The sequence below is a fragment of the Camellia sinensis genome, chromosome 1 (assembly GCF_055761805.1).
Source record: "Camellia sinensis isolate YWXY chromosome 1, ASM5576180v1, whole genome shotgun sequence".
Taxonomy (NCBI): domain Eukaryota; kingdom Viridiplantae; phylum Streptophyta; class Magnoliopsida; order Ericales; family Theaceae; genus Camellia; species Camellia sinensis.
In genome coordinates this window covers 26,918,159-26,943,815 of record NC_138961.1, presented here as the reverse complement: position 1 = coordinate 26,943,815, position 25,657 = coordinate 26,918,159, and the positions used below count along the sequence as shown (strand labels likewise).

At 32.5% G+C, this 25,657-nt stretch overlaps 1 protein-coding gene across 2 annotated transcripts; it reads left to right on the top strand.

The window, feature by feature from the left end:
- Positions 1-8,796: 8,796 nt before the first annotated feature.
- Positions 8,797-16,878, top strand: LOC114323437 (2-oxoglutarate dehydrogenase, E1 component). 2 transcript variants are annotated; one of them, XM_028271047.2, is made up of 9 exons: positions 8,797-9,012; positions 9,540-11,153; positions 11,397-11,623; positions 11,697-12,029; positions 14,689-14,935; positions 15,116-15,244; positions 15,371-15,586; positions 15,868-15,991; positions 16,342-16,878. In XM_028271047.2, the coding sequence occupies exons 2-9, from the start codon at positions 9,603-9,605 to the stop codon at positions 16,575-16,577; spliced, it is 3,063 nt and encodes a 1,020-aa protein (XP_028126848.2). In that variant the 5' UTR covers positions 8,797-9,012; positions 9,540-9,602; the 3' UTR covers positions 16,578-16,878. The 2 variants fall into 2 exon arrangements, with proteins under 2 accessions (XP_028126848.2, XP_028126849.2); XM_028271048.2 differs by having other exon boundaries at positions 8,801-9,012; positions 9,556-11,153.
- Positions 16,879-25,657: the final 8,779 nt, after the last annotated feature.

Genomic DNA, 25,657 nt, shown 5'->3' with positions numbered 1-25,657 from the left:
ACAGGAGCTAAACCTATTTTTTCCTTTTTTTTTTTTTTTTTCCTCACATTTTTTATTTTACTTTAAGAGTGAGGATTGTAAGTTCTGATTTAAAAAAATAAAATAAAATTATGCTTTCAACTCTGTCAGTTATTTTGTAAGAATCTATAAACGATGCTTAGATTGGCTCAATGAGGTCTAGAAAGAATTTGTAAAAAAAAATACTAAAGAGGTCCAGAGTAACAAAAGTTAGTTTTAAGCCAATTGGCCGTTTTGATTTTTCTTCAAATATTTGGTTTTGGAACTACATTAATTCAATAGACCATCTATGTTATTAGTTAGTCATCTTAGAGTAATGAGTGATGGCATAAACTTACTTTATGCTTGAAGCAGTTTAAACCTGCTTTATACTTTTAATTGGATGATTATGCATAATGGTACCTCATAAGTGAAGAAGAAGGTGGTTTCACTTTCAACCCTTAATGTTGGTGAAATGCCCTCTTAAATGTTGTGGGAAAATTCTCAATTGATGGCTTCTCTTTTTTTGTTTCAACTATTCACTTTTGTATTTATTTTATTTTATTTTATTTTATTTTGTGTTAAAAAAAAATAAAGTTATCTGAAAATGATCCTGTAGAAAATAATCCTGTACAAACATTAATGGTACTTTGATTAATTGTTTTATTTTCTTTGTTTTGATTGCTATATTTCTATAAATCAATTTCTAATATCTGATTTCGTCTTGCTGCAGTTCATCAGTTTTTATAATGAAAGGTATTCAATTTTTTGATTTCTTTCATAATATTTTTCATTAAAGTTTTGATAAATATGTCATTTCCTGTCTCCCTCTAATCATTAGTTTTCTCCAAAGTTTTAGTTTGTTACTTTCTATTATTTTCATATTGTGCTGTGTTTTTTTGCTGGTGGTCATCAATTTCTAGGTTCTCAATATAAAAGCATTCTCCTCAAACTAGCTAAATTTATTTTTTAGCTAAATTAGTGATACTGTTCATCAAAAATAGACGTGTATCAGTCTCGCTACTGTTCATCGCTAATTTATGAGTGCTACAGTACCTCGCTACACCAAGCAAGGTACTGTTCATCACTACAACACAGAGATTAGTGTTACTGAATGTCCGCTCGAAAGTCCAGCCGGTCAACTGGTCAACGACTTTTTTTTTTTTTTTTTTTGCATTTTTTAAGAATTATTTGGTTTGTAACTCATCAATTTAATAAAAAAGAAGAAAGAATAACAAGCACAATAAGAAAATAATATTTTAATAAAATTAAGTTAGAATAGAGAGTTTGATGCAGTAGGTACCAAAGAGGTGACTAGCTAAAATAGTAAAATAGTTTTTTTAGCTATAATTTGGCTAAAATTTTGAAGAGGCTAATGTGGATGCTCGAATCAAAGGTATAACCCTTTCACGCAATTTTTCTTTATAATATCTATTTCATTACTCATATAATTTTGATAAAAGTTAAATTTTTTGGTTTGTTACTTTTGTAATTATGTTTTAAACAAAGCTCTCTTTCCATTTGCATAAAAGATAGGCAAAATGGGGCTAATGAGCAGTAAACCATGATTTAAAAAAAAATAGTATTGCTGAAACTTTTTGCTTTCATTTGCTTTTTCCACTAGATTATTTTTCTTAATCTTTCTTTCTTTCTTATGGAGCTTAGTAAAGGGTGTTGCAGTAGTCTTTGTAGCTTTTCTGTGAGTGGTTTTGGTGAATGTTAAAGTAGTGGAATGAAATAGACTGGATTGGTATGACCCATGCACTGTACACTAGATTTCTTTTCTCCCTATAAGAAAGTGTTGGCTTGGCCATTACATATTTTTGTGATTGTTGGGAGTATGTGTTGAAGATTTAAACCAAAAAGAAAATGTGCATAATGAGGATTGAAAAAAAGAAAAGGAAAGATAAACATAGATAAATCTCTTTTTTTTTTTTCTTTTTTTTTTGGTGGTGAACACACAGACTAATCTTTGTAACAAAATAAATGCCTTTCTTAAGACAATATACATTGGTGAATTTTGAGTTACTTTGGAAATAACTTTGTGCTAAGTTTTGGAATCCCCTATTGTCAAAATAAAATTGATGTCTAATTGTCTCTTAAATTGGTTTTTTTGCTCATATATTTTCAGGATTTATAAATTCACATTTTATTTAAGAGAAAACTAAAGTTGTAGGCTCTTTTTTCCTCTCTATTTCCGTCTTCTCTTTTTTTAACCTCTTGGAATATGAGGACAACAAAATCATGGTACAGAGCTTTTGTTGTCGCATTGTTCTTCTTGCCTGGTTTAGTTAGTAAAGGAAAACAAGTGTTTTCATTTTTTGTCAAGTATATGGTAAATGTAGTAAAACTAGACAAGAAAACATGTGAAGAAAGTGAGTTAGACTGTGTGTGATGACAATTGGTGTCCGATAAATGATAGATGTTTTTGAATAGTTAGAAAGTTTATTACGGCATCGTTTGGGAAGGAAATGTTGGGCTATTTTAGCCAAGTGAGGACAAAGCAGGCTAATTAGCCAAGTGAGGACAAAAAGTTGTTTTGGTGCTGGGCAACAATCAAGGGCAACGTAAATTTACGAAATTACCCCACATGAATTATGGGCAACGCCTCAACATATGAAAAGTAAAAAAAAAAACTTTTTTCCAAAAAAATCCTTTTCCTAGGAAAAAACCAAGAAAGTTGAAAAAAAAAATTAAAAACATTTTCTTGTTTTTTGTTAAAATATTTTCTAAAAATAAATTCAAACTCTATTTATAAAAATATTTTTAAATATTTTAATTTTTTTGTTATGTATTTGGTTATGATTTGATTGTAGAGTTGTGAAAGTAGTATGGAGTTTCGAGTTATGTGTTTGGTTATGAGTTTTAAAAATAATTTATTAATTGAGTTTTATTTTATGTGTTTGGTTATGATTTGAGTGTAGAGTTGTTTTCAAATTGAAAATATTAACATTTTAAATTATTTAAATTTTTTGAATATTTAAATTATTTAAATTTTTACAATTTAAATTTTTTGAATATTTATTTTAAATTTTTGCCAAGGTAAATTTTTTAGATTATTTATATTATTTAAATATTTAAAATAAAATTAAAATTAAAATAAAATTAAAATTAAAATGAAAAATTAATTAAGTTTTGTTTTATGTGTTTGGTTACGATTTGAGTGTAAAGTTGTTTTCAAATTGAAAATATTAACATTTTAAATTATTTAAATTTTTTGAATATTTAAATTATTTACATTTTTTTGTTAAAATTATTTTTTGAATATTTAAATTATTTAAATTTTTACGATTTAAATTTTTTGAATATTTATTTTTAAATTTTGAAAACGTAATTTTTTTAGATTATTTACATTATTTAAATATTTAAAAAAATTAAAATAAAATTAAAAATGAAAATAAAATTAAAATTAAAATTAAAAATTAATTAAGTTTTGTTTTATTTGTTTGGTTACGATTTGAGTGTAGAGTTGTTTTTAAATTAAAAATATTAACATTTTTAATTATTTAAATTTTTTGAATATTTAAATATGTAAAATAAAATTGAATAAAATTAAAATTAAATTATTTACAATACACAGGACAATTATTTAAAACCTCACTTTTTGTCATTGTACAGAAAATGAAAAACAAAAATTAAAATTAAAATAAAAATAAAAAACACATGAAAAAACCATTTGCAAAAAAAAAAAAAAAAAAAGACCTTAAAATACACAGGACAATTATTTAAAACTTCACTTTTTATCATTTTACAGAAAATTTAAAAAAAATAATTTTAAAATCAACATAAAAAAACACATGAAAAAACCAAGACAAAAAAAAAAACAAAACAAAACCAAATTAATGTAATAAAAAAAACAAATATTAAAATGACCAAAAAAAACCATTTGGGTCAACAATTCCATAGCACAGCCGCCGAAATAAAAATAAAATTTTAAAAAAAAAAGAAAAGGGAAAGTGAGTGATGACGTCACAGTTGGACAAAATTAGTTGCAGGGGCAGTTTAGTAATATTATATATGGACACCTCACCAAAAAGTCAAAAAGCCAAAAAAGTCAAAAAATCTTTCCCAAACCAGGCTTTTTAGCCTCAGGCTAAAATAGCCAAAAAAACCAAAAAATCAACTCACTTCCCAAACGGAGGCTACATACTATGTGACGTTGATTTGAAAATACTTAACATTAACATTTTTGCTTTAATCCATCTAATCTAACATTATTATTATTTTTCACATTTTATTTATTTTTTTTTAATTTCAGGTATCGATAGTAGAATGGCTATTGAACGACTTTCAAATCCTTAGGGCAACAATTTTATTTTTAAAATTGTCTTAGTTAATGTAATTGATGGCTTCTTACATTAATCATCTTTGCAATAACTCTTTGGTTTAGCCACATTCAACCATTATATGAATGCGATGATTTTTGTTTGACAACTTATTTGGGTAAGTTGGATCAAAGAATGGATTTACTCGACTCAGGTTTGGATGTATATTATATATGCCTTTTAAGTTTAGAGTTTCACAAACGGTATGAGTGGTTGAAAGGAGAATACCTTTAGGCACGGATGAAAATATTGTTGAAATTATGCACCAATTATGTAGATAAAATTATATAGGCACCAATTATGTAGATAAAATTATAAAATTATATGCCTTTCAAGTTTATATAAAATTATTTTGTGGTGTTTAGTAATTTTTTTCTTTTTATTATAGAATGCTAACGAGTATACAATAGCTTTGATTTTTGTATTTGGTTTAGTGTTTATAATTTTTTTTACTTGCTCTTATATTTTGATTTGCAATATTGGTAAACTTTATAAAACTTATGTTTTTTTAACGCTATAAAACTTATATTTTTGTTTCTTAATTTGCATTAAGGTTAGGGAGAGTTGTTATTTCATTTGAGTTCTGTACAGTGTGTGGTACAAGCAGAATTGTTACGAGTTCTTTAAGAAGAATAATATTTCTTTATATTTTTTTAGTATCTTTATTAAAAAATGACACAAACTTCATAAATTTCAATATGATACTTATAAATTACAATTGCATTTTAATCTCAATATTATTTACACCATACCTTTAGACACGGGCATACACTAATATATATATATATATATATATAAACTGATTCATTAAAGAAAAAAGAAAAAGGAAAGACAAGTGAAGAGCTGCAAATGTGTGTTGAAGAGTATGGGCGCTATGATAAATTTATCATGTCATAAAATGATATTATCTAATAAGGAAAATTACAAATATATTTTTTAAAATTTACTTTAAAATATAGATTACCTCTAGGGGTTATGAAAATTATAAATATCTCATTATCATAATTTTTTATTTAATAGAATTAATAAATAAAATAAAATTTCTAAACTACTCTCTTATACAAAATAAAATTGTAAGAATTGTTAATTAAAATATATTTCTCATATCATTAAAAATTATTAATTAACTTAATAATTTATTAATAAAAGGGGGCTTTGTCATGCAATTAGAAAATTGAAGGAATGAGATATAATTTTTTAAATTAAAAGAAGCAATTTATATTTTAAATAAATTTTAAGAGATGCATTTATAATTTACTCTATCTAATAAGATAGGACAACGATATTTCAAAAAAAAAAAAAAAAGAAGAAGAAAAAGGTACCAATGTAATTTGAGAGTTATACCAGGAGTACAAGTGTAATTCAGCCAAAAATTAATGTTTGACAAACTGGGTCTGTGAATTGAGTCCATGTTCTTTCTTTGGATCACTCTATTCGGCTCCTTATTTGGTGAGTCATTGGGCTCACTTTTTTGATTCAATTTCAATAATTCAAATTATTCACATTTTTTAATTTATCGAGTATATTATACTTATAAAAAATTAAGTCGATTAGATATCAGAACTACGTGTTTGAATCATCGAACTAAAAGATTTATTAAAAAATATTTTAATTCGATGATTCGAACACATGATTTTCGATATCTGATCGATTTAATTTTTTATAGGTATAATACACTCGACAAATTTAAAAATATAAATGATTCAAATTATTAAAATTAACCCCAAAAATGAGTCTCCAATGGGAAGATCCTTGCTCCTGTGAATTTGCTATACAGTTTGTCCAGCCAACCATAAGAAAAGTTCTTTATCAAACTTCCTTTTAAAACATCGGAAACAATTTTTTTAATATTATCTATGTACAACAATGATTCATCCCACTAAAAACATTACCACTAATAGCACTAATGCATTAAAAAAGTAAAAAAAAAATAAAAAAAATGCAACTCCAAGACCAAAACATCACATCAGTAATGGCGGGACCCACTGCCACCTAATTAGTGGGAGCACTAATTAGTGCTCCCAAGCATTTTTCTATCTATGTATATCAAGCTGTTGGGACATACCCCCATTGTTTATTTTTTTAGGTTGAACATATAGTTAATGTTTATTTAAAAAATAAATAAAATTGATTGAACATATAGTTAGTGTTTATTTAAAATTATATAAAGATAGTAGAACTTGAATTTAGGATTACAGATGAACAGAGCAGTTCATGAACAAAATCTACACTGGCTCGGTAAAAACTCGTTCGAACTCAATTTGTTAAATTTTTATTTTTTTAACTTTTCGCATTCGAGCTCGTTAAAATTTTAATAAATATGTCTAAACATACTAAAACTTGTCTCATAAACTTAGATTGTTAGTTGGCTCGTTTAATGTTTATTATTTATATATGTAAAAATATGTATAAAAAATAAGATAAATATGTTATTTGTATATTTAAAAATTATAAATGTGAATAATAGCTAATTATAGATAATATATTTATATAATTTGGATAGTGGTGGTAAATATTATTATTTGGATATAATTTTAACTTTTTTTAGTATGTTTATATATTGTATGTATAATTATATAATTAAAATTTTAATTGTAACTTTAATCTCGTATGTAATCATAAATTTATAATTTTTTTGACTCATTAAAGCTCGTGAATAGACTAAAGCTTAAGTCAGACTCAAGCTAACTCGGCTCAGTCTTGGTTCATTAAATTTTTATTAAGGGTTTGTTTGGCATCTACTATATAATCCATCTTTTTATCTTTTTTTCCATCACATCACCTCTCTACTTTTCTGCACATCTTTTCGTAAAAAGACAAAAAGTGCACTTTTTTAGGACACCCCAAACCAACCCTAAGATTGAGATTGAACTCATTAAAATCTTAATAAACAAGTCAACGCATACATTCACCAAAAAAAAAAAAAAAGATTCAACACATGCTAAAACTTGGCTTCATTTGTTCGTTTACAGCCCTACCTGAACCACATACTTTTACTCTAAAAAATAATATTTTTATTATTTGAATGATACATAAATATATATTTTAAAATTGAAATTTCTATTTTAGAACCACATACTTTTACTCTAAAAAATAATATTTTTATTATTTGAATGATACATAAATATATATTTTAAAATTAAAATTTCTATTTTATATATTTAACAACATACCATCGGGCGAGCAAGTTCTTTATCGGAAAAATTATCAGAAAGTTTCATATGAGAATCAATTACTCCTAACAGTCTCATGAATTTTTTAATATATTGATAAGTTCTATTTGTTTTGATAATTTTATTATGAGATCCTATTTTAAATTTTGGTATGATTTAGTGAACATTTATATCCTTCCTTATTGGGGAACGCCAGCTTTAGAGAAGTTAGATCCAATTTTTGGATCACGTCTCGTCACTCCAATGTAACAACGTAAAACATTAAAAAGCTCTTTAGTGTACTTTAAAAAAACGTAACACTCCTCCACCGTAGTACTAAAATACTCCACCAACATTCTAATGTAACACACTAAAAAATTTCTTAGTGTATTTTTTCTAAATGTAATACTCCAACAACATAACACATTAAAAAACACCTCCAACTTAACACTCAATGTTACACACTACATTAAAAACTTCTTAGTGTATTTTTTACAAACATAACACTCCTCCAATGTAACACACTAAAAAATTCCTCAATCATAACATTTCAACATAACTTACTAAAAGACTTTTTAGTATACTTTTTCTAAACGTAACATTTTAAAGTAACACTAACACACTAAAAAATTTGTTAGTGTACTTTTTCCAAACGTAATACTTTAATATAACTCTCCAAATGTAACACTCTAATGTGATGGGCAAATAAGTTATTACACTTCCAAAAAAGACTAAATGAATTGTAAAAAAAATATAGAATTATATGAATCACAAATCCAAAATATAAAACTTATTGGTCAATCTCAAGTTCTTTATCAAACTTCCTTTTAAAAAATAGAAAGTAGCTTTTTTTTGTGTAAATTATACTTTTTGTCTACTTATGTTTCATTACTTTCCTATTTTGGTTTTTAAAATTTATTTTTTATCACTTTAGTTTTTAAAGTTTATTTTTTTCACTTTCATCCTTCATATTTTAAGTTTTTTTTTTTTTTTGATATTTACACGTAAAACTAATTTTTATTAAAAATTTGACAGAAAATGACACATTAAAAATCATGTGACATAAAAAATATTTTATTATATATAATTCATATATTTAATGCAAACTCAAATTCTAATATAATAATTTATTTGTTTTTTATAATGTGACAGTTATTATAACATTTTCTATCTAATTTAGAATAAAAACTAACTTTAAGAGTAAATAAAAAAATAGTAGATAAAGGTCAAAATAAAAAAATAACCAAATATAAAGAGACGAAATATAATTTACATTAAAAAAATACATCTATAGCTATATATATCCTATGTTTTATTTTGGAGGGTGAGGATTAAAGAAAAGAAGGAATATGGAAAATGGAATAAAATACTTTAAATACAGTACACTTTCCACATTCCACATTTACAGGAGAGAGAAAATAAAAATATGAGAGAGGCGCTGTTAGCTTAGCAGTCTCTGAGAATAGTCTTTCGTTTCGCAGCGATTCGGGTATGCCGGGTCTAGGGTTCCTCTGAAACATCTCTCCTTTTTCTTTCAGGTATACAGATTCCTTACCCTAACACTAATCCTAACTCTAACTCTCCTCACATCATGCACACCTTACTTCCATATTCAATCTACTTTGCGTTTATTATCGGGTTTTTTTAAAATTTTCGCTGCTTGATTTTTAATCAATCCCATTATGTTTCGTTTTGATATCCGTATCTGTATTTTCCGATTGAAATGATCTTGAGCTGATTTTTCGTCTCCCGTTTTGATTTCAAATTGAATTTGTTATTTGCCTTTTTTTTTTTTTTTTTTTTTGATTTGTGATTTTCGTTTTGACAGTAGTGTTTCTAGATCTTACATTCTTTTGTAACTGTTGAGAAAATAGTTAAGAAATCTTTAATCTTTGTTTTGATTGTAAACTCTCTTTTGGGATAATTGGATTTGGCTTAATCAGATATCATACAAGTGCTAATTTGCTCGGAGTTTACTTAATTAATTAATTAATTAATTTTTTTTCTCTTTTCTTGATTGAATATTTTTATTGTGGACTTTGATCTTCTTTTCTAATTTTGATAGAAATTACTGGGACTAGGGTTTGAATTTGGTCGAGGAAGTGTGGAGTTTTGGAAATAAATAACAATGACTTGGTTTAGAGCTGGATCTAGTGTTGCGAAGCTTGCAATTAGGAGAACTCTGTCGAAGGGTGGATCCTATGCTGCACGATCGCGGGTCATCCCTGCCCAAAATCATTATTTTCATACAACGGTTTTCAAATCAAAGGCACAAGCGGCACCTGTGCCTCGCCCTGTGCCGCTTTCTAGGTTGACTGATAGCTTCTTAGATGGGACGAGCAGTGTATACCTAGAGGAGCTCCAGAGGGCTTGGGAGGAGGATCCCAACAGTGTTGATGAGTCATGGGACAATTTCTTTAGGAACTTTGTTGGGCAGGCAGCCACATCGCCTGGAATTTCCGGCCAAACCATTCAAGAGAGCATGAGGTTGTTGTTGTTTGTGAGGGCTTACCAGGTTAATGGTCACATGAAAGCTAAGTTAGACCCGCTGGGTTTGGAGGAACGGGAAATTCCTGATGACTTAGATCCAGCTCTTTATGGGTTCACAGATGCTGATCTTGATCGGGAATTCTTTCTTGGCGTATGGAGGATGTCTGGGTTTTTGTCTGAAAACCGTCCCGTGCAAACCCTGAGAGCAATATTGACCCGGCTTGAGCAGGCTTACTGTGGTACCATTGGTTATGAATACATGCACATTGCTGATCGTGATAAATGTAACTGGTTGAGAGACAAAATTGAAACTCCAACACCAATGCAGTACAATCGGCAGCGTCGTGAGGTTATGCTTGACCGACTCATATGGAGCACACAGTTTGAGAACTTCTTGGCCACTAAGTGGACAGCAGCGAAGAGGTTTGGCCTTGAAGGTGGTGAGACTTTAATTCCCGGCATGAAGGAGATGTTTGACAGGGCAGCTGATCTTGGGGTTGAGAGTATTGTTATTGGAATGTCACACAGGGGAAGATTGAATGTTCTGGGTAATGTTGTTCGGAAGCCACTACGACAGATCTTTAGTGAGTTTAGTGGTGGGACGCGGCCTGTGGATGAGGTTGGGCTTTACACAGGAACTGGTGATGTCAAGTATCACCTGGGAACTTCGTATGATCGGCCAACTAGGGGTGGGAACAGAATTCATTTGTCTTTGGTTGCAAACCCAAGTCACTTGGAAGCTGTAGATCCAGTTGTTGTTGGGAAAACTAGAGCAAAACAATATTATTCAAAGGATGTGGATAGGACAAAGAATGTGGGTATTTTAATTCATGGGGATGGTAGCTTTGCGGGACAAGGTGTGGTATATGAGACCCTTCATCTTAGTGCACTTCCAAATTACACTACTGGGGGTACTATACACATTGTGGTGAACAATCAAGTCGCCTTCACTACGGATCCAATGTCCGGAAGATCTTCTCAATATTGTACCGATGTTGCCAAAGCCTTGAATGCCCCCATCTTTCATGTCAATGGTGATGATTTGGAGGCAGTTGTTCATGTTTGTGAACTTGCAGCAGAGTGGCGCCAGACATTCCATTCAGATGTTGTAGTTGATATAGTGTGTTACCGTAGATTTGGTCACAATGAGATTGATGAGCCGTCTTTCACACAGCCCAAAATGTACAAGGTTAGCCTTGTATTCTGATGTTCTCTAGAATTCATCACTCTTGTTAGACTCTCAATTTTGTTCCTTTCGAATATGTTTCTGGCTTTTACATTACATTGATTTGCCGCCTTCTTACACAGTTTACCCTGCTAACTTTTTATTATTTAGTTTTTATCAAGACTTTTAACTGGGTATTATTAACATCTATCTGACTATGGTAAGTAAAATTTCTTATATTTCTGATGTGGAATGGGTTTCTAATAGGTCATCCGGAATCACCCCTCTGCACTTGAGATTTACCAAAAGAAACTTCTAGACTCTGGTCAGGCGACAAAGGAAGACATTGATAAGATACATAAAAAGGTCAGTACAATCCTCAATGAAGAATTCTTGGCCAGCAAAGATTATGTTCCAAAAAGAAGGGACTGGCTTTCAGCTTATTGGCTGGGATTCAAGTCCCCAGAACAGCTTTCACGTGTCCGAAACACTGGGTATGTTGTCTGACTTTTTCTGTAAGGTTTTTAATTTTCATTTCTTTGCTCAATATTTTATGCTGTCCTTCAGGGTCAAGCCAGAGATTTTGAAGAATGTTGGCAAAGCAATCACAACCCTTCCAGATGGTTTTAAACCCCACAGAGCAGTGAAGAAGATATTTGGTGATCGAGCACAGATGATTGAAACTGGGGAGGGCATTGATTGGGCAGTTGGTGAAGCACTTGCTTTTGCTACATTGCTCGTAGAAGGAAATCATGTCAGGTTGAGTGGTCAGGATGTCGAGAGAGGTACTTTCAGTCACAGGCATTCTGTACTACATGATCAAGAAACCGGGGAGAAGTACTGTCCTTTAGACCATGTTATCATAAACCAAAATGAGGAGTTGTTTACTGTCAGCAACAGGTAAATTGTGGTGTCATTTCTACCCTATCGTATATTCAACTTTTATTCTGCCACAATTTCTTATCTCTTTATTGTAGTTCTTATTTTTCTGTGTCATTTGGGATCTACTATGAATGTCTGTTTGGATGAAAATATCATAATTTATAGCAATCAAATGTATCATTTCATTGTGCATTGTTGGACTCATCTCTATTATTATGATTTTTATGAATAAAGCCATCAAGAAATAGAAGGGTGCTGCATGTACCTAAGAAATGAAACATCTTACATCCTTGTGTGTAAGCTTTAGTTCATCCCTTGGAAGTTTTGTGTTCTCTCTATCATTACTTTTGTTACTCAACTGTGAGTTTGTTTTATGATGTTCTGGCAATCCTGAAGTCAGGGCCAGTTTTGCATAGCACTCTGACTCATTTTATATTAAATTGTAAAAGACAACTTCTCTTTTATTGCCTAATTCACAACACATTGTTACGGGCTTTCTACTCCCTTGGCTCTTTTGGTAACATACATTCATAGTTGTCAAATCGGGATTCGTATCGTGAATCGAAATAATCTCGTCTCGAATTGCGAATCGAATCGAATCGCGAATCGTAAAGATTTGGTCACTTTTTTAAAATTACTTAAAAACATATATCTGTACATTTAGATGATAAATATTTCTTATGAATATGAAATAATTAGAATTAAATAAATAAAAATGTTATTTTGAATGACAATTACGTAGTTTAATAGGTAAGAAGTTAATAAAGGTTCCTATGTAAGATCACTATCTTACCTTTTTTTCTTTTATAGATATTTCTTATCAATCATTCTTAATAAAGATAATAACCAAATTGACAAATTATCAATTTTCAAGGTAATAATAATTAACAATGATATTGATATTTAGATAATAAGCATACACACTTTTCTAATTAATAGTAAGTAATAAGAAAGAATTATTTAGAATATTTTATTTTAAAGCCTAAAACATTTTAAAAGGTATAACTGACCTCACACATGTAATATTCAATTATATTCAATTTAATAAAATAGCAATAGATAATTCATAGTGTAATTTTAATCTTAAATATCTTTAGAAGATATATTACATTTTTTAGGTGGGGGGGGATGAGAAGAAAGGTTAAAAATCTGATTGGATTTTATTAAAAACTCCATGATCACTAAAATAACAATAAATCATGTATATATGTTGGTTATCTTGGTATTAAATGCTATTAGAAGTTATATTATGTCATTTTCACTAAAAAGATGGAGAAAAAAAAAGTCGAAAATATGTCGGACGCAATAATTTCTAAAATTGCATGAATCGTAAAAAGTGAATCGAATCGTGAATCGATTGTGAATCGTACGATTCACTAGAGATTCACTTCCAAAATAGATTCACCTATAGATTCGTATTAATTTTGCAAAAATTACGAATCGAATCGCGAATCGTAAGATTCTGATAACAGAGCATACATTGTATCATCTATCAAAGCAAATCAGTCACAGACATAATGCACTCCATACTGCCTAGTCCCTCCCCCCCTTCTCTTCTTATTTGTCATCCCTGCACATTTAAAAGTTGATAATCATTTTATGTACTTATAAAAGTGAAGTGGTTACACTTTTTTGATGGTTTTCTTAAATTCTATTAAATATTGAATTGTTCCTCTGATAGATGTGTCGATGTCATGTTATGATATTCATATAGTAATTTCAATACTGTCCTAGATGTTTTCATCTTTTGATACCACTTCCCCAAATATTTTTTAGTCATCTCATGGGAAATTTTTGTTGTGTTCAAGCTTTGATAAAATTATATTTAGGAAATTAAACTCCCATGGTATGCAGGGCAAAACCTCAATTTGTATGGCATCAATGAAACACATGTGAAGGTTACATATCAAGAATAGTAGAATTTGAGAAATTCGAAAGGATCCTATGGTCTATGGTGTATAGTTTTTCCAATTTTGGTTCACTTATCATGTTGCTGCTGCTGCTGCTAGAGTGATGTTTTTCTTTTTTTCCTATTGTGATAGCTGCCTCTGATTGCAGGGGCCATTTGAATTGATGTACCAGACTGTTAACTGGTGCTGTGTCTAGGTTTTTTTATTACAAAGATTAAGGGGGAATTACTATGTAGTGTAATAGACCAAAAGTAATTACTGGGGGTTTCTTGTGCAGGAAGAGTTGCATCCCCCCATGTTTGAGTAGTTAGTTTTGTTCTATTACACTGAAGAGTAATTTCCCTGAAAGATAATGGTATTCTTCCAGATAGCAAATTTCAATCATACAAGTCATTCTGCTGAGGCACTCTTCAGCTGTACCTGAACTGAAGATGTGCCTATGCTGTTCCCTATTCTGCTGATTTTGCAAAAGTATGATATAGGCTACGTTCTTTATCTGTGAGATGTTTGGACTGCATTTCTGCATGCAATGTATTAAGATCCCTTAGGCCCTTCAGGTTTTTTTTGTTGCACTGCTATTTATTTGATCTGGAGTTTGACCCTCTCTTTTTGTGACTGGTATGTTGCGATAGAGAACATAATTTATGCTAAATCTGGACAGCCATTATGCAACCTTTATTTGAATTATAACATAGTACTGTTTGTGATGTTGGTGCTTCTTTTACAAGGTTTGCCCCTATTTAAGAGCCATTTTTTTCCTGTTCCAGCTCTCTTTCTGAGTTCGGTGTTCTGGGATTTGAATTGGGTTATGCGATGGAAAATCCAAATGCATTGGTAATGTGGGAAGCCCAATTTGGTGATTTTGCTAATGGAGCTCAGGTGATTTTTGATCAGTTTTTGAGCAGTGGGGAGGCAAAGTGGTTACGTCAAACTGGGCTTGTTGTCCTGCTACCTCATGGTTATGATGGGCAAGGGCCTGAACATTCAAGTGCACGGTTGGAGCGTTTCCTTCAGGTATTGCAGTGTTAATGTTTATATATCATATTTACTAGTCTCTCTGACCTGGCATATAGTGCAAGCTTGAGGATCATTGTCTCTGATTCTTGCCTTGCTTAGTAAACCATTCATTGCTTGATTGGTATTTTTCTTTGAATACTTTTGCAATAATAGATCTTCTATAAATTTTGATGACAGATGAGTGATGATAATCCCTTTGTCATACCGGAGATGGATCCAACACTTCGAACGCAGATCCAAGAATGTAATTGGCAAGTTGTGAATGTGACAACTCCTGCAAATTATTTCCATGTTCTGCGGCGTCAAGTGAGTGCAGCTAGTATAATATTTCTTCAAACTCGTTGACAACATTTTTTTCCTCAAGTATTATTTTTTGTACACAGCTTTCTTTTTTTTCGTTCTTATATTAAATATTTTGTCTTCATCTTCCAGATACACAGGGAATTCCGTAAGCCTCTCATTGTGATGTCCCCAAAGAACTTGCTTCGGCACAAGGACTGCAAATCCAATCTATCTGAATTTGATGATGTCCAAGGTCACCCAGGTTTTGACAAACAAGGTACCAGATTTAAGCGTCTTATAAAGGACCAGAACGACCACTCAGATCTCGAGGAGGGTATCAGACGTCTTGTTCTTTGTTCTGGAAAGGTGTGTAACATACTTATTTTTTCCTCCACACTCAATCATTGTTGTGTTGTATTTGTTAGAACTGAACCCAGTAGGTATTCTTTAAACTCCACCCGACCTTTCATGCACGGGGATCTGTGATTAGAAATATATGGGCACTGTGCGAACACTTCAACAGAGAAATGATGAGGAAGTGTGAATATCTATTTTATTGCATTGTAGAGACCAAGTTTGTTCGTTTTATATTTTATTTCTGTGTGTTCAAATTGCTATTTGAATAATTCCTGCGCATTATCTTTCAGGTTTATTATGAGCTCGATGAGGAGAGGAGGAAACTTGAAGGAAAGGACATTGCAATATGTAGGGTGGAACAGCTTTGCCCCTTCCCATATGACCTCATCCAGCGTGAGCTGAAGCGATATCCAAGTATGTATTTCAAACTTGCCACCGAAGACGTTACTATTAATATTCTTGTAACAAAAAATCGTTTCTTGTATATTAATACATCTATGCTTCCTCTTAGATCAATGTTGTGATTCACAATGTCCAGTAACCATTCATCCATGTTGGACATTGGAATTTGGATGCGCCCCCATACTGCATTTTATCTTGTGAAATGTGAAAATTTTCCCCTATGGACGATTGTTTTCAACTTGAAAAGGGTTCTATTTGAACAAATATTTTAGTTTCTAGGGACATAGAATTGACCTGAAGTGTGCTAGGGTCCTTTCAAAACCACGTGGTTAAGCTACTCATGTTTGTCATGATTCTTTCAGATGCGGAGATCGTTTGGTGCCAGGAAGAGGCAATGAACATGGGTGCATACAGTTACATAGCACCCCGCCTTAGCACAGCGATGAAAGCACTGGGCAGGGGTGGAATGGATGATATAAAATATGTTGGTCGGGCTCCTTCTGCCGCCACAGCCACTGGGTTCTATCAGATGCACGTGAAGGAGCAGACAGAACTGGTTCAGAAAGCTATGCAGCCTGAACCTGTCAGTTATCCTTGATTTGAAAAGTTCTTCAGTGAAATTCTTCTGCGTTTTTAAAGAAAGACACTTGATACTAATTTTATTTTCTTTCATAATTTCCTCTCGCACAAAATGAATTTGTGCTTCCTGATAAATAGATGTGATCTCAAGGACTACTTAAAAAGGATGTGTCTAGGAATAAATTTTTGCTAGTGGAATTCATCTATGGGGAATTTTATTGGCATGCATCTCAGGAACAACATAATCTGGTTGTATTTTTGAGTGGATTTGTTTGTGCTTTTGTTAGAGCGCTATTTTATTTATTTGTTATTTGGGTAAATTACACTGACACCTTATGAGGTTTATGTTTATTACCGTTCCTTTTCTCAACTTTTGGAAATTACTTTTCTTCTTGAGATTTAAAGTTTCATTACAGATTTTCTCTCAGCAATTTAATTTTTTTAAATATCAATTTTGTTCTCACCGGGTAAATTATATCGACACTCTTCACATTTTAGAAATTATAATCCCCTACCTAAGGTTTAAAGTAGCATTACCAATTGTCTCTGGTTAGTATTATTTGGAAAAAAAATTCATTGAAAAAAAAAATTAATTGGAAAAAGATTCATTGAAAAAGAAAATTAATTGAAAAAAAAAATTTGGTAGCAAAATTTTTAAATTTTTGTTTAAAAATTACCGTAAACTCATTTTTTAAATTTACATTATTTCCTCAAATTTATAACCTGAGACAATCATTTAAAAAAAATAATTTTTTACAAAAATAAAAAATAATTGTCATTTTTATATAATTTTTATTTTTTGAGTAGTTAGAAATAATTTTTTACAAATTAAATTGAAGCAGTCATACCTTAAAAGTTAAAATGATAATTATTTTTTTATCCTTAAATGATAATTATTTTTTATTTTTTATTTCTTAATCAAATTAATTTTTAATTTTTTAAAAGAAATTTTAAAAATCAAACTATACATAGCTTAAGAATCTTTTGATAAGTCATTTCTTACGTTGGTAACTTATTTAATTATTTGTTAATTTTACGACATTTTTACCGTCTGAGGCTTGTTTGGTAACCATTTCGTTTTCAGTTTTCAATTTATATTTACAAAAATTTTAAAAATCGTCATAAAAACTTGTTTGATAATTTTTTTAATTTATAAATTGTTGTCTTAGCTTGTAAATTTGAGGAAAAAATGTAAATTCAAAAAATGAGTTTACATTGATTTTTAAACAGAAATTTAAAAATTTTACTAACGAAATTTTTTTCAATTAATTTTTTTTTTCAAATAATTTTTTTTTCAATTAATTTTTTTCCAACTAATACTAACCGAGGGGGCAATTGATAATGCTACTTTAAACTTTAGGGAAGGAATTGTAATTTCTAAAATGTGAGGGGTGTCAATGTAATTTACCCAGTAAGGGCAAAATTGGCATTTAAAAAAATTAAATTACTGAGGGGGAATCTGTAATGAACTTTAAACCTGAGAGAGGGAGATATAATTTCCAAAATGTGGGAAGAATTGTAATAAATATAAACTTTAGGGGGTGTCAGTGTAATTTACCCTTTTTATTTTTATTATATGCAAGAGTATTGGGCAATTGGCTTATTTATTACTGTATTTGCATTTGAATTAATACACTAATTGCTTTGCTTTGAACAAATCTTCTATACAACAAAGAGAGTACACCAGCTTGGTGTTTCTGTTTTCTGGAGGGTCAGTTTCAAGTAAATCATTTTGGAGTGTCGCTTTTTGCATTGGGTTTTTCCAGGGTTTTAGTAGTCTGGTCTCATTTGGAAACATATTATTTTAATTACTTTTTGAATTTTTACGAAAAGATGTGCAGAAAAGTAGAGAGTGATATGATAATTTACAGCATTTTTTTTAACTTTTTAGCTAAAACTGAAAGTTGTCAAATGAAGCCAATTAAAAAAAACCATTTTTACTTACCCAAAAAAAAAAAAAAAAAACCATTTTAGATTGAAAGCTTAATTTTGTATTCTGAATCATTAATATTGATAATAGACTTCAATAAGAAGGATGAACAGCTTTGAGAGTTTTATGAGTGGATTTGGAGTAACAAAAGGCTTCTAGTTGGACAATGATCTCTAATAAAGTAGGAATCTCTACGTATACTCCAACACAAAATATTTTGTCATCAAATTTCTTGTCATTTTGTTCTGATTGACTCAAATCATAAAAATTATGTTTTGATGTTCTTATGCATTAAATTTTTTATGTGATCCTACCGTTAGAAATGTATTGTGTTTAAGAAAATTAAAATTAAAAATAAAAAAAATAAAAAATAAAATAAATTACAACAAAAAATCTCTTACCCTTTTGAAATCAAATCCCTTCATTTTAAATCTCATGTATCCAAAAACATTAGTGAATCTCACGCATCCAAAAACGTTGGTTCACTTATTTTGAAAAAGTCTGGAAAATTCTATTTATATATAAATTTTTTTACAAGAATAATGTGACAATATCATTTTTATAAATAAATTCATTTGCATAATTGTTTTGTTTTGAAATTACAATAAATCTACATTAAATCATATAATTTTGTTTAAAATTTTCATTCGTGTATCAATATTTAGGGTTTGGGGAAGCCCTCGTCTCATCAAGTTGAGACCCTCTTCTTGGTCTCTTTCCTTACCTCTCTACTTGTAACGGTAAAGATGTACTCTAAGATGATCAAACGGTTCAGATCTGGCTATTTCAATTTGTTTTAATTTTTTCTTTTGAAATAGCCAGATCTGGACTGTTGGATCATCTTGGTGTGCTTCTCCACCGTTACAAGTAGGGAGATAAGGAGAGAGACCAAGGAAATGATCTGAACTCACGAAACTAGAAATAAAAGTCACATGCATTAATTAATTTGTATCAGATTTGTTTTAAAAAATAAAATAAAATTTGGATGATAAATATGATTTTGAAAATAATTTTTTTAACCTTTTTTACCCAATGTTTCAATCATATGGTTATTGGAGTCCGATCAACTTGATTTTTAATATAAATATCCAGATAACCTTTTGAAAACCATTATAAAGTTCGGTTTGTTGGTGTAACCACAAATAGGATAAATTACAAATACACTGTTTAAGGTTTACTTAAAATATGATTACTTGTGTGGTTTGAAAAATTACAAATATTCTATAGTCAAAAAATTTTATTTAACAAAATTAAGTTAAAAAAATAAAATTCCTAATTGCTTTCCTATACAATGATAAAATTACCTGAATTATTAATTAAAATAAATATTTTTGGCATAATTAAAAATTATTAATTGACTTGATAATTTATTAATAGAAGGAACCATTTATTATGAAATTAGAAATTTCAAGGAGTGAGATGTAATTTTCAAAATTATAATGCGCATATCGTATTTTAGTAAACCTTATTATCCTAACAAATAGTAGTGGTACCAAACAGTAAAAATAGAACAGAAGCAAAATAGCTTGTTAAGAACAAAGGAGTCTAATAAATAGTGTGTAAAAATCCAAGGAATGTACTGCCAATTCAGCAGCAAACTAAAGGAAAGCTGGGAACTAGGCATACATGAGTGACAACTTGCCACCAGAAGATGAGTTTTTGGCATGGGACTATTTGTCATATTGTAGGGACCACGCCAAACGCGGAATTCTTCAGTCCCAAAAATATCAAATGAACCAATAGTCTCGCGGCCAACATCTGATTCATCATTGTTGATCAACCAAAACAGAGTCCCATCACAATCTGTATGCTCAGGACAACTCATAGGGAAAAAAGGAAGATGTGGTATGTCTCCAAGTTTCAGAACCAAGTGTGTATATTGCACCGCGGGACAATGGTGATCCAACAAAGACAGCAATTTTGTATTCCTTGGTGGACAAAGAATAACCAAATTCCCAACACTTTCTGTGAAAATTTTCACCAAAACAAGGACCTATAGGCACTTTTATTTTCTCTTGGATGATTGAATTACAAATTAAAAAACACCTCTCATTCGCCGAAATATGTTCCTGGAGCCTTTGCCTCAAAAATTCAGAAGAAATTTTCATTGCTTCAATATTATTTGACACTTTTTCCACATAATAAATGTTTGGCTCCAAGTCATAAAATCTATAAAGATGGCCAGGATTTTTAACTGCTTGATTAAATTGCAGTTCTACAAATTTAGGGTCACTTTTCATTGTATACCAGAGTTTACATGCACACTTCACTCGTATGAGAGACTCAACAGGTAACCTGAGGAAGATATGAGCTTGGATTTCGCATGGAAGGTCATCGATGTGAAATTCTTGATGATGCTTCCTCACCATTAGTGTGCAAGTCCTTAAAATCTTCAAAAACCAATGCAACAAGTCACATTGTAAGTAATTCAATAGTACAAGTAATAGCTACTAAAGCAATAAATGGAGAAAAAGCAAACTATACATGTAAAGCAATGAGCTATGAAAAGAATGCATTCCCTTGAGAGGGTTTTAAACAAAACACCAAAAAAAAAAAAAAAAGAGAGAGAAAAAGAAAAAGAAAAAGATGATATGATCCTGTGCATAGTATAATTTTATTAGCACAAGTGGGGTCAATTCGTACTTTTAATTAATTAATCAAAATTGATGAAGAATATCGATATGAACGCATGAGATTCATTTCTAATACGACCAAGTCTCACAATAAAAAAATGCGAAGAGAGACTACTTCTAGCAACCTTCATATAATGAAGATCCAAAATCTTTTAGGCTGCGTTTGATTAATGAATTTGGGAATGGATTTAAAAAGAGAAAGAAAAAATATATATGAAATGTAGTTATATTTTACATGCATTACATTTACTTTTTTCCTTTTCCTTTTTAACTTCTCAAATTTATGAATCAAATATAGCGTTAGTGTACTATTTAGTAAATTTTCAGGCTTGAAAATAGAAAAATTCACCATATTGAAAAATCCAAAACAAAAAAGGTTAACCTAGAATGGCAATCATGCAATTTTAACCATGCTTTTATAGACCCATCACAAATGCTCGAATGGACAAACAGGAAATTATGTGAACCATATATACACAACACAATAATTTATATACACATTACCATCTAAAAAGTAACAATATTGGGAGAACCAAATTCATTTAATTGATAAAATTATTAATTACTAAAAGTCTTTTTGATTCTCAACGAAAAAAGAAAAAAAAGAAAAAAGAAAAAAACTGGTCATAGGTATGCAATTTTCTTAATAATAATAGTTGGATGTGAGAAATTTTTTTTATGGCAACAAACTTTTTCCATAACTACAATTATATTGTATCGGATGTTGCCAGTACAAAAGCACCCGATCCCCTTCATGTCTGTTAGCGTGTATTTTTGTACTCAGTTGGAATTTTTTTTCCCCCATAACTAAAAGGGTTGGGCTTGTGGACTAGACGGTGTTGTTAAGTCTGTGAGGTTCATCACGGATCCTATTTCAATAATTTGAACTGTTCAATGTGTAGAACTCATCATGTTAATATATAATGTAATATATCATGTATATAGTATAATGTATAATAGTATATTATAATGTAAAGAGCATAGGGCATAGGAATCCTCCTTTCTTCTTTCGGTTGTAAAGAAGAAACACCACTCACCACTTTCATTATTCTTCATTATTATGTCTTCTCTTCTTTCGGTGCTTTCTCTATAAATAAGCATCCCTCTTGTAATCAACTGATATAACATTTACAACATTAATTCAGATATCTTACATATCTCACATGGTATCAGAGCACAGGTGTTTTGCCTAGTCTCTACATTTTTTTTTTCTCTTCTTCGCAGACTGCTGTGTCTCTCGTCTGCATCACATTTTGACAGATTGTTGCATATCTTGACCTTCTCTGTCTTCCTTATTGGACCACACCAGTCTATTCGTCTCCTCACGACGAATCCACCGCCACCAAATTCATCACCAGCCGACGTTCCACGCGCCTCCACGCGCCGCCAGAACTTACGGCCACGCGCATCCTCGTTCTCCGACGCGCTCTACGCGCCTCTTACACTGTCCCGCGCTACTGTGCGCCGCGGCCTCCTCTGCTAACGTGAGCTGCGTGTTTCTGACGTCAGCCGACGTCAGCCCTAGCGCTTTTGTGCGCCGCCTGCTGTCCTCTGCTAACGTGCGCCGCGCACCTCTCTGCTAACGTGCGCCGCGCCTGTGACTCTGCTAACGTGCGCCGCGCACCTCTCTCGCCCGTGACATCATCTGTTTGACCGGATTTGTTGACCAGACCACTCCACTCACTTTGGCAAGCCAATTTAGTGCCTTTCTGGTCCTATTTTTTGGTCAGTTCACTCATTTCCTACTAATTTCGACCTTCTGAATTCACTGGTACCCTCGGATTTTTTCAATTCTACCTCGAAAGTACGATTTCGCCCTCATGGATCGCCTCGACTGCTCTAACCACCCTATTTTTGTTGTTCTTGACGGGACTAACTATGTCTTATGGGCACAAGCTATGTCTGGGTTTCTCAAAGGAAAGAAACTTTGGCGCATCATCACTGGGGATGTGTGCAAACCCATCCCAGCAACCACCGAATCCGCTGCCACCACGGACTCCGCTGCCAAATATGTCGATCGTCTGGAGGATTGGGATAGTAAAAACTATCAGATCATTACCTGGTTTCGCAATACTTCTATTACATCTATCAGCCTTCAGTTTGGTCTGTTCCAACTTGACTCTGCTTCCTCTCCCGCCAAGGACATCTGGGATTTTTTACAAGAACGCTATCAGACTACTGGCCTTGCTCACCAATATCAGCTTCTGAGTCATCTTCACCGTATGTGCCAAGACACAACTCAGACCATTAATGATTTCCTCTCCCAAATGTATTATGTTTGGGATCAGCTCGCTCTTTCTGAACCTCCATGGGATTGTACTAAGGATGCTGCCTTGTTTACTACTTACCGTGACCAACATCGCTTGGTTCAGTTTCTCATGGCTCTTACTTCCCGTTTTGAGCCAGTACGCGCATCTCTCCTCCATCGCACTCCTTTACCCACTCTTGAGCAAGCAATTTCTGAACTCCTGTCCGAGGAAACTCGGTTTGGTACTCTCCATCCGCACCCTGTGGACTTTGTTCTTGCTACTCCCCAGACTCGGAGTTCTCCTTCCCCACATTCACCACAGAAGTCAACTTTACAGCAGTCAACTTTCTGCAACTACTGTCAAAATCGCAGTCTTCCGTCAACTCATCTTCTAGTTAATTGTCCTGTTCGCCTCTGTCGGTTTTACAACAAGACTGGTCCTGGTCAACTCCAGCAAGATTGCTTCCGCAATCCCGCCCGTGCTTCTCGCAATGGTCCTTCCCCCGGGCATTTTTCCCGCAGCACCTCACATCGTTCTGGGACTCCGTTTAAATCACTCCCTGCTCAACGCACTGCTGCTGCTGCCTCAGAGGATTTACCTTCCCCTGTCTCTATAGATCCTTCCACTCCAGTCTTCTCTCACACAGATGTCGAAGCCATGTTTCAACATTTTTGGCAAAAATCCGGTACCCCTTCCTCTACTGCCTTGTCTGTCAACGCAGGTAACACTTCCTGGTACTTTGACTCCGCTTGTTGTAATCTCATGACCTTTGACTCTACTATTTTTACTCCTATCTCTTTTACTCCTCATGTTCCTTCTATCCATACTGCTGATGGGTCTCTTCTGTCTGTAAGTCATGTTGGTTCTGTTTCCACCTCTCACTTATCTTTATCCCATGTCTATCTTATGTCTGCTCTCACTTTAAATCTTATCTCCATTAGTCAATTATGTGAGCATGGTCTAACTGTTACCTTTTCTCATACTGGTTGTTTGGTGCAGGACCCTCGGACGGGGCAAACCCTTGGGATAGGCCGTAAGCATGGACGCCTCTACGAACTTATCCATCTTCATATTCCGGATTCCTCTCAGATCACAGCTTCTACCACTGCTCCCACTACTCCTCGTTTATCTCCTTTTCAGCTTTGGCACTGTCGTTTAGGCCATCTTTCTGCTGGTCGTTTAAAAACTTTAATTTCTAGTGGTCATTTAGGTCCTGTCAGTTCTGATGCTTTAGATTGTGTGTCCTGTCAACTTGCTAAACAACCTGCTTTGTCGTTTAATAAAAGTGACTCTGTTTCTCTTGCACCATTTGATCTCATCCATTCTAATATTTGGGGACCCTCTCCTACTCCCACTATGGGCGGAGCCCGCTATTTTGTTGTTTTTATTAATGATTTTTCCTGTTTTACATGGTTGTTTCTTATGAAAACTCGCTCTGAGCTCAAACAACTTTATTACAATTTTGCTGCAATGGTTAACACACAATTTTCTAAAACTATTAAAATTTTTCGCTCCGACAATACCATGGAATATAAAGATTTTGACTTTCTTTCCTTCCTTCAGAGTCATGGTACTCAACCTCATCGTTCCTGTCCCGGTACGTCTCAACAAAATGGACGTGCAGAACGGAAACATCGGCATATTCTTGACACTACTCGTGCTCTTCTTCTATCTTCCTCTTGTCCGGAACATTTCTGGGGAGAGGCAGCTCTCACTGCTGCTTACACTATCAATTGTATCCCTACACCTGTCATTCATAATCACACTCCTTATGAGCGTCTGCACGGCACCCGTCCTCCTTACACCAACCTTCAGGTCTTTGGCTCTGCCTGTTTTGTTCTTCTCCAACCTCATGAACGTACCAAACTTGAACCTCGTTCCCGCCTTTGTTGCTTCTTGGGCTATGGTATTGAACATAAAGGGTATCGTTGTTGGGATCCTCTCTCCCAACGACTTCGTATCTCTCGTCATGTGGTCTTTTGGGAACACAAAATGTTTTCCTCTCTCTCTCTCTTCCGTTTGTCTGTTCCCTCACCCTTTCTGTTTTTTACTGATCCTTCCACCGATCTATTTTCGATGATCTTACTCCACCACCCAAGCCAGCCTCTCTCGAGTTTTCTGATCCGCCTACTCCACCGCCCTTGCCCGCTTCTCTCGAGATCGCCTTGCCTGCTGGTCTGTCCCATGCCCATGCTCCCTCTGATGGTCCTGCTCTTGCTTCCTCGGGCTCCTCCCCTCCTGCTGAGTCTCTTCCTCTGGCTCCTCCTCCGTTCTGCTCGACCACGCC

Coding starts and splice junctions, on each gene's coding strand:
- LOC114323437 (XM_028271047.2), top strand. CDS start 9,603: ATGACTTGGTTTAGAGCTGGATCTAGTGTTGCGAAGCTTGCAATTAGG. Junction 12,030..14,688: donor TTGTTTACTGTCAGCAACAG/GTAAATTGTGGT, acceptor TTCCTGTTCCAG/CTCTCTTTCTGAGTTCGGTG. Junction 15,245..15,370: donor TCCATGTTCTGCGGCGTCAA/GTGAGTGCAGCT, acceptor TTCATCTTCCAG/ATACACAGGGAATTCCGTAA.